Raw genomic sequence first — 15,828 nt, 5'->3', positions numbered from 1 at the left:
AGTGTATTAAAACAATAATTTATTCATTACTTTACATAACTAAACTCAATAGATTTGTTCTGGGAATTAAACTACTAAAATAAAAAAATTTCAGAAACATGATATAACTAGGATAAAGGCTGTAAATTTATACAAACATTTGTGGAGAAATCAACGCTTTGTTTATTTTGTTAATTTCAGATCAAAAACATACATTATTAAAGTAAAAAATATATAAAGAAGAAGATAAAAGATCACACTGTGTAACAAATGCGTTGCTTTAAATAAATATCTAAGTTGTTTTCCCTCCCTGGCCACTAGGGGCAGCAGAAACGAGCCGTGAACCACAACGCTAGGTTGACTCGATCAGAAGTTAGCATATGAAGCAGAACATGACATATTTGGAGTACATTTCTGGAAACGAGATGAATGTAAGTCTATTATTCACTCCCCATTTACCTCTATCTGTCTGTCTCTATAGTAGCAGCTAGTCACATACCCACTATTTTACAAGGTAAGTTGTAGCTTAGTCAGCTGTTTGTTGTTGGGTGCTCATCAGGTAAATTGTATTAGGTTTATCATAATCTTAATTTGTGCACAATGTTGAGAAGAATAGTATCAACACTTAAAATTCCAGTTGTGCCCCCATTAGAAAAAAAACAATTCGTTGCAGAAAGTAGTCAAACAGCCTAAGGTACTTTCCTCCCACAAATCCAGGCTAGTATCAGCCTGTTGTTCCTCCGCCTCACCAGCTTTGTCAATGTCTGTGCTGCTGCTTGGAAGAGCAGCTGATATTGAAGCATCAATAAACTGCATCCCAGAGATACTTCAGGTTTTAAATGAGAGTAGCTCCTAGTTTGGTTCGATTTAGATGAAGCTGAAAATCTGCACAGTTTTCATTTGAGGCAGCACAAACATGATAGTGACTCATCCTGAGGGGAACATGAATGTGACCACCAAATCTGAAAGCTATTTATTAAAGCCATTGAGAGATTCAAGAAAGGAAGTAAAATATAATATGAGAATTCTTTCCTTGGTGAGGATGAGTGTCCTAACCAAATTTTGCCCAGTCCCTCCAATAGTTGTCAAGATATTTTTTCTGAAAGTCATAAATGTGTACCTGCTGGATTGCCAAAGTCAGTAAGTGTCTTCCTCTGACAATCCATCCAGTAGCTGTTAAGATATTTTAGTCGAGAAAAAAGTAGCTGGACCAACCGTTATTACCTCCCTAGAGCCATGTGGCTGTGACGGCAAAATAGAAATTGAACAATAAAGTACATTATTGAGCATCACAGACACTATAACACAGTGAAGATGGGGTACCTTTAATGTCTCTGACAGTAAAAAGTCTTTTTCTAATGAAAATAATAAAACAATAACTCATCAGACTTCATTGTGGTCTTATTAGTGGAAAAGTGTGACAGATAAGGGAAGCACCACATGGTACAATAAAACTGGTGGGGGAAATGACACATGAGGAAGACTTAAAAGAAGATGTTGTAGGACAGTGTTCGCGAGCACAGAATAAAACTTAAAATACTTTGAGTCATTGTGCTTGTCAGATCTTGTAATATGCTGCTAAATTCTACTCACTGCAGCACATAACAACCCCCAGAGACCCAGTGAGCCAACGCCTGCTGCAATAAGCTGGGTTATATCAGGAGTGATGTTCCAATGCATATCGGCTCTTTGTTTGTTTGCAATGAAATGTGATAGAGCTTTACTTTTGATTCATGAGATGTTCACGTGCGACACAGCCCGCAGTAATCGGACCAGGACCAGAATCCTGTTGGGCATCCAGCTGCTTGAAAACACAGACGATGGCCTGCGTACACATACAGTGCAGAGGTATGATGAACAGCCTGTTGTCTGGTGTGCAGCAGTCCACATTTATTTTACCTTTTTTTTTTTTTTTTTTTTCTGGAAGCAACCAGCTTACGTCCTAAAAAAAGACCTGCAGTGTTTGTATAGTTGCTTTGTGGACTTTTTCTATGTGGGTATGTTGAGCACATATTTCAGGTAATATGTCCAATTAGAATGAAATAAGAGTTCTTGTGGCTTTCGTGACATCCACATTCGTGACTTCCACTCAGCTCGTGCACGTGGGCGTCTGAAAGGTGAGCATGTATCTGCCACAGCTGGATGCCTCGGCTCCTGCCTGATGACTGTTTTGACAGCTCAGTAATAGCCCCTGTTGACAGTCGAGGCAGGCCTCCACGGGTGGAAGCAAATTCAACCTGAGCTTTTCAGAGTAAAACTCCTCATTTCAGGGTAATTAGATTCTTGAATAAGAAGGTTTCGAATCCCCTCTGTGATCAAAGAAACCAGGGGAAACAATTAATCTGGAAAGGGAGGTGCATGCTTTTAATTGGAGCTTGATGAGTTGTTGTGCTTCGGAGAAGGTTATCTTTCACAGCATCAGGAAGTCCTTCTTTTACATCGAGGTAATTTGTTCGGGCGGTTCAGGATAATTCGCTGATAAGACTGAGCTATACAGAGTTGCACCTTGCTTAGTGGCATTTTAAACACAGATTATGATTGTGAAGTGTTTAATGAGAATTTTGTGATAGAACTTGATCATGCTGCAGTTTCATGCACATTCTTAACAGGCTTCCTTCACAATTTCACAATACCAGTTTTTCCTTTCTGATACCGATTCATATGCCTAGATTTGAGTTTGACCAATACTCAGTAAACCGCCCATACCGTTGTGATTAAATAGTACACAAAAACATAGATTTCTTTGACAAACATCATAACCTTGACCTGCACCACATTGTTGTTCTTTGTTATTGTCCCATCATAACCATGCGAAACCAGTCACCGCATTGTTTGTGCTATCAGAACTATTAGGACTTACACTGACTCAGTGAGTTTTAAACATGTGTGGTAAATTGGATTTTGAGCTAAAGGATCATTTATGGTGTTCTATTTATACCCCTTTTTTCAAAAAGCTCTGCAGAGCCCTCACGTTCTCTGTAAAGTACTTTTCTGTCACAAGGTTAAAATACAATGCTGGATACCAAATGGCATCAGGATACAAACTTCCCTCACTCTCAGTCTGACACGCTGCCTACACCCAGGTTGATTCCCTAAAAAGAGCGCTTACATAAAACCAGGGTCACCTGTGGACCCTGTGTGAAATAGAAAGCCTTTAATGAAATGCTCCCATCGTGTCCTCAGTCTTTCAACTCGTCTGCTCATCATATCAGAAAGCATAAATCCCGACCGAGCTGTGTGTTGTGTCAAGAGAGTGAAACCAGATTAGAGGGACTTAAAAACAGTGAAATCGAGAAAGCACCTGTTTTACATCCTCGTAGTAATCTCCTGAAAACATAAACCTGAACCCATCACACCGTGTCACGTCTGTGGCACAAAGTCTCTGAAAAACAACAGGTCCTGACTGACTCCAATACAAGATGTTACATTATATAATCTTTGTTCAGGGATTTGAATGTTGCTCAGCAATGTGAAAACGTTACAAAACTTTTGCTTGATATAACGAGGCAGGAGTAGCGTGATTAAACAGAGTGCTGCATCACGACGCAGCGCTCTCTCACTCTAACAGATTTTTTGCCTAATCCCTCAGAGAGTTTAATGGTGATGAAACTCAAATAGCGAGTCTGTCCTGGTTACATGCACAGCTGTCCACTCGATTTTTTTTTTTTTTGGTTGTTGTTGTTGTCTCTGAATAAACATTTAAGTTGCACAATTATATCAGTGCCCTCAGTCATGTTTTAATTAAGTGTTTTAAAAATGATCAAAGAGCCCTCCTGTAGCTTTTCTTTGGTTGGATGCAACTAACAACATGCCTTTGACATATGAAGGATTACATCAAATCCAATGAAATCTCACTGCAATCCTTAGCCTCACTCAATGCTTGAATTAGGATTAAACGGCAACATTATGGATTCAGAGACTTAAGATATTGATGTATTTCTTTTGAGGCTACTGTGAGGTTTTTAAATATCCCTCCGTCCCCCGACCGTGCATGTGATCTCTTTGGTCTTTCATGTCATCGACTTCATGTTCTCATCCCACACGCTCACGTTCTTCAACATTGACTTTCATCTCTGCTGTTTTCACTGTGTTATTCAAAGCGTGTTACACTCAATTAAAAAAAAAAAAAAAAAAGGAAGAAAAAAAACCAAAGCTAAACAAAGTAGCGCTCCCCTCGGGGGTTTCGTCAGAGCTGCTTTAAGTATTTGTCGCTTCAGTTCAAATTTTGTGCTTTTGTTTGTTCCACGTTGTTCAATGTGCTCTGCGGTGTTTGATCAGAGAGATGTTGTCTTTGAAGAGCTGTGTAAGGGCCGCTTGTGTATTTTTTTGGTTTGTTGACTCTCCTGATTCTTCTACTTCACCATTTGCCAGATAAGCAGCATGCAGATGGAGAATCATTGCATTTGCACTGCTAGATTAATGCAACAGGTTTGTGTCAGATATGTATGCGAATGATGGATTGCTGCGGGATACACTTCTGTTCTCCGCTCGATAAGAATTTAAAATGATTGTTTAAAGTTACGGCTCCAAGTTGATGCACAAGGTTTTCATTCCCGTTTAAAAACAAAACTATATCATAAGAGCAGGCGTTTAATCTTAAAGGAGTCTTTGTTGGGAAAAACAAAAACAAAAAAATGTGGACTTCATGTTCTCGGTTTGTCTTATTAAATGATTAAATGTTGTTAATCTCACTAGTTGGCATCAGAATTGGAGCCTCTGTCCACTAAGGCCATTTATTGTTGGGTTTTTTATGCACTTGCAGCATTTTCTATTTAAAATGGATGCAGTTATGCATTTTTAGCATTCCGCTTCCTGAGCCAAACAATGCCCTATAGGTGTCAGCAGTTTTTTGTCGCCACACTCGCGGCGCTCTAAGTTGAAAACAGTAAAACTCTTACAGCGCTCCACCCGTCAATGCCATTCTTCCTCACCGACGGATCACTCATTGAAGGGGCAGGACTTCCGATATCGGCTATACCAACAACAATGGCAGAGAAGAAACTAATCTGACCTTGAAGGTACAATTTCCAGGTCCAGAGCTGCTGCACGATGCTTTGACAGGATTAATTTATCTTGTTTCCGTATGAGTACAGGAAGATTTTGAGCAATTAAATCGACACAAATGTCCCAGTCAAGGGAAGCTGGAGTTAAGTTTAGGAAGCTAACAACAATGAGCGCTGTCGAGAAGCGCTCTGAAACTGAGGTTATGTGCGCTGCTAAGGCAAAAAGTCTCCTCAGTAGACATAGGCTCTTACTCATTGGTTAAACCTGTCATGGATATTTGTATTCATGCAGGCCCAAAATGACTGATGAATGTCATCTCCTGTTATCCAGCCTGCTATCCCTGCTCTAACAAACCAGCACGAGTGGACGGATGGCCTCTTGTATGAGCAGCGTGGGGTTTGGCAGTATTTTGGTCTGGAAAATGAAGAGAAATATTAACATAAGCTCTGTCAGGTTAAACTGGCATATACCATTTAACCAGCAGTGAGTTACCACATCCAGCACAGGGATTTGAACGTTAGCTAAAGGGGGGGCTAAAGACTGGTGGTGGTAATTCAAAGCTCCTGTGAGGAGTTTTAAGATGCTAATAAATCAGACTTGAATTAAAACGGATGCCTCTTTAAGGACTAGAAAAAGACCACCAACTGCTTTAGGTTCAGATATTGTTATGCAATTAAATAGGCTTCACGTAAATTGTGCTTAATTCTGACTGTTTTCTGATTTATAGATAAATCAAGTATTCTGAAATTAAATGTTGCTTTAATCCACAGGGGTATAGACACTAGGACATTCGTAGTGGTTGGAGGGACTTCTTTAGGCTTAGTTTTATACAAGATATAATACTCTATATTTACAGTTAACATAACAACATGCATGTTTCTCTAACAGACACAATGTGGAGCGACTCCTCTTAGATATACACATTGAACTTACTCTTTGCAGTCAAGAAGAGCCGTACACTTAGTGTTTTCCTGGAGCTTTCTATCCTTGTAAAACACTTGCTGTGAGATGTGAGTTAGACTTATTGATTGATCCCAAGAGAAATATCCCCCAGCCCATCAGCTCTGTACCTGAGTACACGCTGTTGTTTGTGTTTTAAGGGCTGTTAATGGCCGTTCTGTGATTTTGCAAAATCCCAGAGGATGATAAACTAAAGTGAAAACTTTCATTTTGACTTTTGGGGTCAGTTGACAGCAAAAAGCACGTCTGGAAGAGGAGGTATCACTTTTCTGAGCCTTTACACTTCATCTTGTAGATAGGAGAGGTACATGAAGTTCTTTTTTTTTTTTTTTTCCATTTACAGCTCAAACGCTGATTGTGCCTGATGCTATTTCCTGAGTAAAGACTTTTGCTTTCTCCAGAGGTCATCTGTTTCTGACACCCCCCCAAAAAAAAGCATCAGCAATTGCAGCCTCAACTTTCAAGCGTCCACTGTGTTCCTTCCTCACTTAACATTGGCTCCATAAATGCTACGTGCTTGTTAGTTTGAATTTTGGACTGGTCCCTTGCAGAGGAGCAGAATGCTGAAGTCAGGGTGCTGGGATCATAAGTTGCGACGGGGATAACTGGGGGTTTTGGCTGTTTGCAGCAGCTACAGCGACATGGAGTCAGGTAGAGGTAGACGAGGATGGAGATCATGGTCACCACACAGCCTAGCAACGTTGTGTAACCCGTGTTAAAGGACTCAGCTGGAGGCGGAAGCACTGTCACATTCACCTCCCGGGTTGCATTCAGTGCCTGTTTAACATCCACGGCTGTGCACACGTACAAGCCTGAGTCATTGACCTTGGCTGCGTGAATCTCCAAGGTACCATTAGGAAATAGGCTAATTAGTGTGTCATTAATGCTGTCCTCGGTGATGTACCCCTTGCTGGGGGATAGCCATGTATATGAGAGATCTGTGCTGCTCAGGGATGTTTGGCAGTCTAGACGCACACTTCCTCCCTCTGAAACCAAGACGTTGGAGAGCAGCACGGTCAACGGCTGCGAGACGGCTTTTTCCACCGAGCAATTGTGGAAGAAGCGTGTATATCGGAGGAATTGAATCGACCCTCGTCTGTCCCCAAGGATGGTGCAAGTGTGCTCATCTGCGAAGTCCTTCAGGGACTCATACCCTCTCAGATCCCAATGCCAGAAGACACTGTACATCGAGCAGTCGCAGATCAGTGAGTTGTTATGGAGGTATAGCCCGCGCTGCACCAACCTGGGCAAAGCTTTTACATCCTCCCACGGCAGACGCGACATCCGGTTGGACGAGAGGTCTAGCATGGTGAGGAAGGGATGAGAATGGTCTTGGATGGAGAAGAATGGGAAGTGCGTGATCTGGTTGAGGCTGAAGTAGGCCTTCTTTAAGCTGCTCAGACCCATCAGTGTGCCGGCCTCCACCTGTGCAATCTTGTTATTGTAAAGAAGGAGCTCCTCCAGCCTCCACAGCCCCTGAAAGTAGTGTGGCTCCACCACCTGCAGCTTGTTCGAAGACAGGTCAAGGTGCCTCAGGCCAGAAGCATTGTGAAACACCCCGATGCCCAAGGAGCTGAGCTGGTTGTAGGCCATCTGGAGGTTTTCCAGCCTGGGCATCCATTTAAAGCTTCCCGGACCCAACCAGGACAAGTGGTTGTGGCTGAGGTCAAGGGTGGTTGAGAAGGAGGGCAGGGAAAGAGGTAGCTTGGAGAGACCACTGGAACTACAGATGACTGCATCAGATACACAGAGGCAAATGGCTGGGCAGGTCTCCTCCGAGCCAGGGAGGAGCAGCAACAGGAGAAAGCCTGGATACAGTCCAGAGGTCATGCTTCTGGAAGTCGGATCCTTCAAGGTTTTTAATCCCGTCGGCACTCCCTGGTCGGATAAGAATCAAATGAGAAACAGCGTGATACATCAAGACCTTTCTCTTTCCACCCACCAGCTGCTTTGAGCAGTTCAACAGACAAATAATGTGAGTCCAAGGTTAATGCCGTACAGGAACTCCCAGTATCCATGACATGAAATAAAAAATTGTTTAAGACGGCAAGGCGACAAATCTCTTTAACCCCAGTAAAATCTGTTCATCTTTTGAATGACCTCAGGCTGTTTGGAGATGTTTCTTCTCTACACAGATATAAAACACATGTTGTATAATGTTTACAATTTATTGTTCATTAACAAAATCATCAAAAAACACTAAAAAGCCCTTTTTGATTTTTTTTTTTTTGTCAAACTTTCCAGAACTGAAAGATATTCACTTCTCTACAAGAAGATAAAAAACAGACAGTATTTACATAGGAATAATCTTTTCCAAGAAATTGGTCCTGATATATTATTTTCAGTGCGGAAGGTTGCTGTCAATCAATGAAGCCATTAACTATTGAAGCTCCCAATCGTTGCCCACCAAGAAAACCTTGTCAAACAATTTTAGAGCCGTGTTTAAAAGTCATACTCACAAAAGGAGATACTGTACCTTCAAAAAGTCGTTCCGTCTTTGATCTTTCATCATCAAACTTCAGTTCTCACTGAATTCCTGCTGCTTACTTGAAGGTCTGAAGGTATATAAAAACAAAAAAAGGGGAAAAGTTCACACCACTTCCAGACAAGAGAACGATTTAGCTCGCTTAGTTAATCCCATTCTCCCCTTCAAAAACAGAGGAAGAAAAAAAAACACTTATCCAAAGTACTTAGCGGCAACACGAGACTCCAACTTTCCTGAGCCTGTTCCTTTTCGAAGTTGTTCCCTCACCAGTGAAAACCCACAACATTGCTGTCTAATCCTTATCTCCTCCTCAGATCCTCCTCCCCAGGCGCTCAAGGAACAATGCTTTAGCCTTTTCTCCCCAGCCAAGTTTAAGGTCCCCCTACTGGCTTTTCAACTCGCCCCAAATGAGTGTGCTGCTCAACAAACATCCCGCAGTGCTTTTGCTGTGTATAGCAAACAGCACAGAGCTTACTTAATCTCCCACAATCCCCTCCTCCTCCTCTATGTCATTTAGAGACCAGCCTTGTGTCTCCCTCTCTTATCATTAAATAATGATGCTGGTGGCTGCCTTTTCTGCTCTCTAGCTTTACTTACTGCCTCTCTTATAGCAATATCAGTTTTCTCCCCGTGTTCGATTGATATTCTATTCCAAAAGCATTTCATGTTTTTACGAAAGGATTAGTAGAACCACAGGAGCTTTTCTCATGAATATTAAATGTGTTATCGAATTACCCTTTCATCAATAATCAGTCTAATCTGACTAAAACTTGGCTTTATACTTTACTTTTTTTAACTTCTGAATCCTTCTTGTAAAAAAAAAAAAACTTGTTCTAGTCAATAACAACTGGAAAATTCAGTCTTATCTCTTTGTCTCTTAAAGTGTTTCAGACAGTGTAGGTCTCATCTTAACTGTGAAGCCTCCTTATCTGTGCGTTTGATCGATGTTTCCTGCTTCATGCCCTGCACTCGCACACAAAAGACCTTTCTTCCTAAGTGCCTTAATCAGCGCAGCCTCTCCTTTCCTTGCCGAGCCCACAACGTCCCTCCTTCCTTTCCCGTCGACTGTGGGTTTGACAGGACACATGCTGTCCGTGCTGCTTGGTCATGGTGGTCCTGACAGCTCTGATTTCTGTCACAGTGAATTAGCTTTGCCTCTCAGCAGCCACTTCTCCCCCCCCCCCCTTTCTATAAGTGCTTGGGGCTTTGACGGACTCCCACTCACTCTGCAGAGGCACATAGCTGATTCCCGCGTGGATTCCAGTTCGCTGACTGGGGCTCACGTCTGAATTGGTGGGCTGATGTGGGCAGAAGGGGAGTTCTTGGAAAGGGAAGGAGTGTGGAGTAACATTTTAAGTCTGAGATCAGTTCAAGCAGATTTCCTCTTTGTGATAAATGATATAACGCAGGGTAAGAAAACACATTTACATGCATTTGGGATATTTAAAAAAACCGGAAGAAAAAAAACCCCCATCACCATCTTTGGCGTTGTGGCATCACACACAATCTTGTCCCAAGGCTAGTCATCAGCTTGGCTGGAACATGTAAGAAATATATACACCCACACACTTACATCTGAAATATACTAGAGGAAGGATTTCAAGCAGGCCATCCTTGTAGGTGTTGTGTTTATGTGGGCTTATATCAGGGCTCATATGGCCTCAGAGTAATCTTTCAGTTTCCTGCTAATTGAACTTTGTCCCACTGTAAAGAGAACCTTTGTCCAAATGGCTTTTAAATATTCATGCTGCATTGATTGTTTGGAGGTATTGTGTAACACTCCTATTTGTTCAGTTGGCTGCTCCAATCATGTATGTTGTGGGTTTTTTTCTAAGTCCCTAATTGTAAATGGATCATATAAGACCTATAAACCAACGTGTTCATCTGCATAAGCTGGTCATGATTCATGGTTTGATGAGCTCAGAAGAATAAGAGCATATGAGGAATTTAAATAATCGTGTATGCGTGTGCCAGCGTGATGTCAGTGGCTGTGTTTGTTTTTAGCTATTGTAATTGTGCACGGAACATGTTCTTTTTTCTTTTTCTTTTTTTTTTTCTCAACAAGCCCTTTTTTTCCTGCTGCAGTTGACACAACATGAACATTTCATTGCTTTCATTATTTTCAGTATTGATCATTCTGTAAAGGATCTGTGTTCTCGAGTGCAATCATTAGTCATTGTCCACGGAGATCTATTCAACCAGCGCATGAACAGGTAAACAGAACGGGGAGAAAGTGGTGCTTCTATTCAGATGTGTTCACTTAACTTGTAAGCCAATTCTTTGTGGCTTTTTTTCTGCAAATTGCCTCTCATTTTAACCGAGTCATTTCAGCAAAATGAGGCTGTCTGGAATGATTACACTGTCTTCCTTCTTTTCCCACTCGGTCAATAGAAAATCGTTTTGCTTAATCCACATGTGTTCCTGCATGTTACTGTCTGTATCTGTAGTCAGGCTGGACTGTGTGCTACTCAATCCCGCCACTCCGTACAATCCCTAATCTGATCAGTATCTTTCTATCAAGCTGCTTTGTAAATCCTGCCTTCCTCTCCTGCATAAATTTGATTGGACTGTGTATGCAAAAACAGCGCTGTCAAATCAGCCAGGTTCAGCGTGGACCTCGAAGCTTAAACCCTGACCCTGATGCAGCCTGCCCCCAGCAGAAAGTGATTTTCTCTTCACCATCTGCTGCAGGAGAGAAGAAATAGGAAAAAAAAAAAAAAGAAGAAGAAGCACACAACAGCACAGGGAAATGTCTGCTCTTATCTTGCCCTTGAGAAGCAGTGAAGCTCACTAACAGTCAATAACATAAAGCTGTACTTTCTCAGATGTAGGAAGAAAATGCTCTTTGAACATTAAAGCATTGGAATGTAAAAAATAAAAAATTGCAGACGTACTTTTCAAACTCTGTTTGCTTTTATTCCCCCTTTCTGCTTAAAATTCATGCAAGTCTTGAAATGATGTTGACAGTATCCGGATTGGTTTAATACCAAGTCGCTGCCTTATTTGTTCCTTTTAATAACGTACTCTACTGTGAGAAAAAAGACAATGAAACAAACAACGTCAAGCTCTGTGTTAATAATTGAATAAATATCCGACAGGAGACACGAGAGCTGAAGTCATACACGGAAACATCCAACAGTTCCAGAAGCAACTCTGAAAACCCTGCAGCACCGAGTGCTTCCGTCTGCCAATTATGAACCCTTGAACCTGAACATACACTCACCCTTGTTCAGTATTTATCCAGCCTTTCAACAGCTTTTTGTTAGGATGCCTGACATGCAGACTCTCAAATATGCATGAGCCAGTGCCTGCATGGAGATTTGGAGGATTGGGTTTTATTTCTTTCCCTCCCTGGGTGAATTTGCTGTGGAGATGAGCTCTCTGTTGAAAAGGACTTTCAGGCTGTTTGCTCGTCACGAGGAGCAGAACAGCGGCTCCATACTGTCTGTGTTCACACTGTTTGCAGTGCATTATTTGAGAATGTCTTCATCTAACCCCCTCCGAAACCTGCTCAGTGTTTTGTTTTTTTTTCTTTTTTCTGTCTGTTACATAATGTGAGCCGCACACACAGTGTGCTCCTAAACAATCCGACTCTATCTTTTCCTGTAGGAGATTTCAGCATCTGTGGGATATGTAGTAGTGAGAGCATGAAGGGACAGCACTCCCTCTAGTGGTTACTCAGCTGGAATGACGAATTCTCTTTCACTATCTGCAGCTTTATCACTAACCTCCTTAAAGACACATGGAGAAAAAGAAAGAAAACAAAAACGTATTGTGAGAAGTGAAAGCTGTTCAGATTGCACACTCTTAAAGGGACAGTGTACCAGAGTTACTGCACATATGTATGCTATGACGGTACTATTTCTACATCACTTCAAATCATACTGTTTGCATGTTCTCTTGTACCAGTTCTCATACAGTTTCTTCAATGAGGCTGTAGCTTCAGATTTACCCGCCAGTTACTTTAGTTTCTACTTTCAGTCTTTACACTAAGCCAAGCTAAGCTAACCGCTTGCTGACTAGCTATATATTAACCGTACAAATATAAGAGATATCAATGATTTATCTCACTCTTAGCCAAATGTCGAGTTGAATGTTTCCTTAAGTGTTAAACTATTCCTCTATGATTTATTCCTTGATTATTTCATTGATTGCATTTATGATAAAAGGACTGTAATTTTTTTTTCTCCCCCATCTCAAATTCCCTTGATTAACTCTGCGTGCAGGGGCCAGAAACCTTGAACTAATTTTAATTTGAAAAACTAAATTAATCCCCCGAGTGTGGTGAATTCTCAGCCAGATGCTCATATGATGCTTAAGTTTATGTGCTGCAGTTTGGCTACCTACGAGCACAGTAATCAGACATAACTCGGGATTATAATGCAGACCCACGTCTTCAAACGGGTCAATACGCAGAGAGCAGTGTGCAGGAGAGATGGCTCGGGGTATGAAAAGCCCCACGTCTCCTCAGCCTCTGTCATCGGCGCTGATTGTTAACGGATTTCAATTAGGACTCACAGGAGTTAATATGATTGCTTGCTGTTTACGCTTTTTTTTGCTTTCAACCATGGAAGCCAATTATGCACGAGTAGCAGTAGATGAGTACTGGACGCTCCTAATGGCCCTGCTTCTCCCTTTGTGTTCACATTACTGAAGGATATGGGTTGTGAAATGAGATCACTACTGACTACTGTGCTATCAGTGATTGTGCTATAAAACATTATGGGCCAGAACGTAGTAAATTGTGTGACGTGAATGTGGGGTGGCAGCCTGCTTGCATTTTTTTTTTTTTTTATATGTTGTTGTCTGATCTTCTTTCTCTCTCTCTCTTTTTTTTTTTAACCACGTTTTTGGTCAACTCTTGTTTCTCTTCTCTCCCCTTAAAGATGTTCTTCTCCACTGAACCTCTTCGTCGTTCCTTTGCTTCAGGCCTTCTGTCCTCTTCCTCCCTGTGTTCCCTCCTTTCGTTTATCCTCTCATTTCTTATCCCCCCCAATTTTTTTTTTTTTTTTTTTTTTACACCTCTCCTCTCTGACTTTCATCCTCTTCCCCTTTGGTTATCAACAGAGACAGGCGGGAAATGAAGCGAAGTCTGCAAATCCTTGATTGACAGATCTTTGAAAATCCACTATGTTCCAATCAATAAGCATTAATGTTCATAATATAGATATTGGACATAAATCAGAAAATCAGAGCCATTCATCATCATCTCATTACGAGCAGAATCTTTTGCCCATTTATCATTGTACGTGTGTCCTTGTGCATGGCCATGAGTGAAGACATTGGTATCTACCTTGACTGCTCTTTTCTGTAAAGAATGGATTAATTTGAGAATTGGCTCTGGAGAGAAAGAGTTTGTTTCAGTTTATGATCCATACAAGTGTTCAAAAAAAAAAAGTAGAGAAACAGATAAAGACAAGACATGGAAACGGCAACACAGTGCAGGTTTGTCTGACTGCACTTCACAGTTGAAATAGTGTGATGGATCCTGCAGCAAGCTGTCTTCGACACCTGAGCCACGTTGCTGTTGCAGTGTGACTGCTCTCCCCTCGCACAGACAGACACCCGGGGACATGGAGTGTGATGAGCAGTTAGCAGTTCCATCAAGGATCTCTGGGGCCATCCATGGAAAATGAAACCATCTCTGAACAGGTAACTCAATTTAACCCGTGGCCGCTTTCTCTGAAGCTACAAGCACAAATACTTTTCCCAGCTGATGAGATGAGGTAACAGAGCATGGCCGCAGTCGCCGACTGCAACAGTAGAGGCTCGTTCCGCTCAAATTGCCTGGACATGGTCAAGGGAGGCTTTTCCACCACTTTTTACAGACGGAGAAGCAGACACTGAAGAGTAGAAAGGTTCTGGGTTTTCTCTCCTTCCTTTTCAATCAATAGAATAGACTGGCTTTAATCATGGAGCTATTGAGTGCTGAAGCTAGCAAAATGGAGAGTTGCTCTTCTGGAACCATTCCCAACTCTTCAGGCACAGGAGGGAAAACACTTTATTTGGATGTCATTTGCTGCCTGCCAAAGCCTTTCAAGTACAATTTTTTAATGACATTTAATGCTCAACACCTGAAAATGAGATACTTTTATTTAAGGATATTAAAAAAAGAGCATCTGAGTTCATTCCAAGTAGCAACACTGTGTTTCTATATAGTTATTTAACACCTGTCACCACTCTGATCAGCTCAGATTCCCAAAGAGTGATCTATGGCATGCTGCCTTAAGAACCTTAATTTGTCTTTCTCTGCAAAACTTCACATTTGTTATGTAAGATAAAAAAAAAGAAGCAGGAAAGACATTCCCTGATAAAATGCTAAGACATGCAGGTACAGAGGAGGCTCAGAAAGTGATGAAGAGCAAAGAATTGACAGGAAATAAAATGACAGAAGAAAATATCATGTTGTTTTTTATTCTATTTTACAATTTCTTTTTTTTCTGTGGGATCGTGGTAACATTGTGATAAATATATTGGTAAGTATAAAAAGCACACTCTAGAAAATATAGTACAAAGGACATCTCGTGTAGCAAAACCTGTCAAATAAATGGAGGCCTACCTGAAAACCAACAAGGGCTATGAAGTCACATATTGCGCTTGCATTAAAGCTCTGAAATGGATCCCCGGTTTCGACAATTAGCTCCACAGGGACTGAGGTGTCACTCTCATACCTCGCATTGGAAATCACTCTTATTAGACCATTTCATAATTGTCCTCCCGCTAAATTATCTAACGATCACATTGACCTTCCACAGTCCTGCTTAGTAGTCTATGAGTTGCATTTGAGAAAGCCGGTTTAATGAGCGCAATTTAATGGGTGGCTCAATAATGCTATCTTCTTCTCCATTATTAATCACAATGTAAAAAAGTTAGCTCTGTTAATTATTGCTCATGTGTTACGATGGAAAAGCCGATGTGGCTTGAAAGCCTGCAGGTATTTAAGTGGAAGTGATGTATTGTTCAGGCTGTGGGAAGAACACCTAATAAAACGTCTGCTGTTAAAGGCAGCCACTGCAGCAGATACATATGGCGTAGGTGTCTCACGTTGTCTTTTCACATGACTCTATAGACTTCTTTGTTTCACACTTCATCAAACTTGTTCCCTGTGGGCAGAATGGGTCTTTGCACCTTTTTTTTTTTTTTTTTTTTTTTTTTAGAGGAAACCTCTGAACAGTCTTGGCATCATGTTTGTACTGTGTACAAATATGTTGTAATGTGAGTCAAAAGAAACCCTTTGTATAAGGGGTCCAAGCCTTTGCTGCATTAGCATCTGACCTACCGAAGTGTCCTTGAGCAAGAATCCGTACCAGCACCACAGCTGCTGTGAGGAAAATGGAGCCATTGCATTAATACAACAAGCAGACAGGCTTCAGTTGATAACCTGCAGTGATTCTCATTGA

At 41.4% G+C, this 15,828-nt stretch overlaps 2 protein-coding genes across 2 annotated transcripts in view; one reads left to right on the top strand and one right to left on the bottom strand.

The window, feature by feature from the left end:
* The first annotated feature begins 385 nt into the window (after positions 1-385).
* grm7 (glutamate metabotropic receptor 7) overlaps positions 386-15,828 on the top strand; it is a 100,347-nt gene continuing 84,904 nt past the window's right edge. The window contains exon 1 of the mRNA XM_079359968.1: positions 386-410. Within this exon, the coding sequence (XP_079216094.1) occupies positions 405-410 (6 nt within the window). The 5' untranslated portion in view covers positions 386-404. The remainder of the gene's footprint in view (positions 411-15,828) is intronic.
* LOC306834164 (amphoterin-induced protein 3-like) lies at positions 2,850-9,589 on the bottom strand. The gene is made up of 2 exons (XM_079359973.1): positions 8,420-9,589; positions 2,850-7,821 (listed from the first exon to the last, which is right to left on the bottom strand). Exons 1-2 carry the CDS (start codon positions 8,453-8,455, stop codon positions 6,397-6,399), a joined length of 1,461 nt encoding a protein of 486 aa, XP_079216099.1. The 5' UTR covers positions 8,456-9,589; the 3' UTR covers positions 2,850-6,396.

This window comes from Symphodus melops (genome assembly GCF_947650265.1).
Source record: "Symphodus melops genome assembly, chromosome: 13".
In the NCBI taxonomy this organism is placed as follows: domain Eukaryota; kingdom Metazoa; phylum Chordata; class Actinopteri; order Labriformes; family Labridae; genus Symphodus; species Symphodus melops.
Note: the sequence above shows the minus strand (reverse complement) of the source record. Positions and strands in the feature narration are given on the sequence as shown.

Coding starts and splice junctions, on each gene's coding strand:
- LOC306834164 (XM_079359973.1), bottom strand. CDS start 8,455: ATGATGAAAGATCAAAGACGGAACGACTTTTTGAAG. Junction 7,822..8,419: donor GACGGAACGACTTTTTGAAG/GTACAGTATCTC, acceptor TTATCCGACCAG/GGAGTGCCGACGGGATTAAA.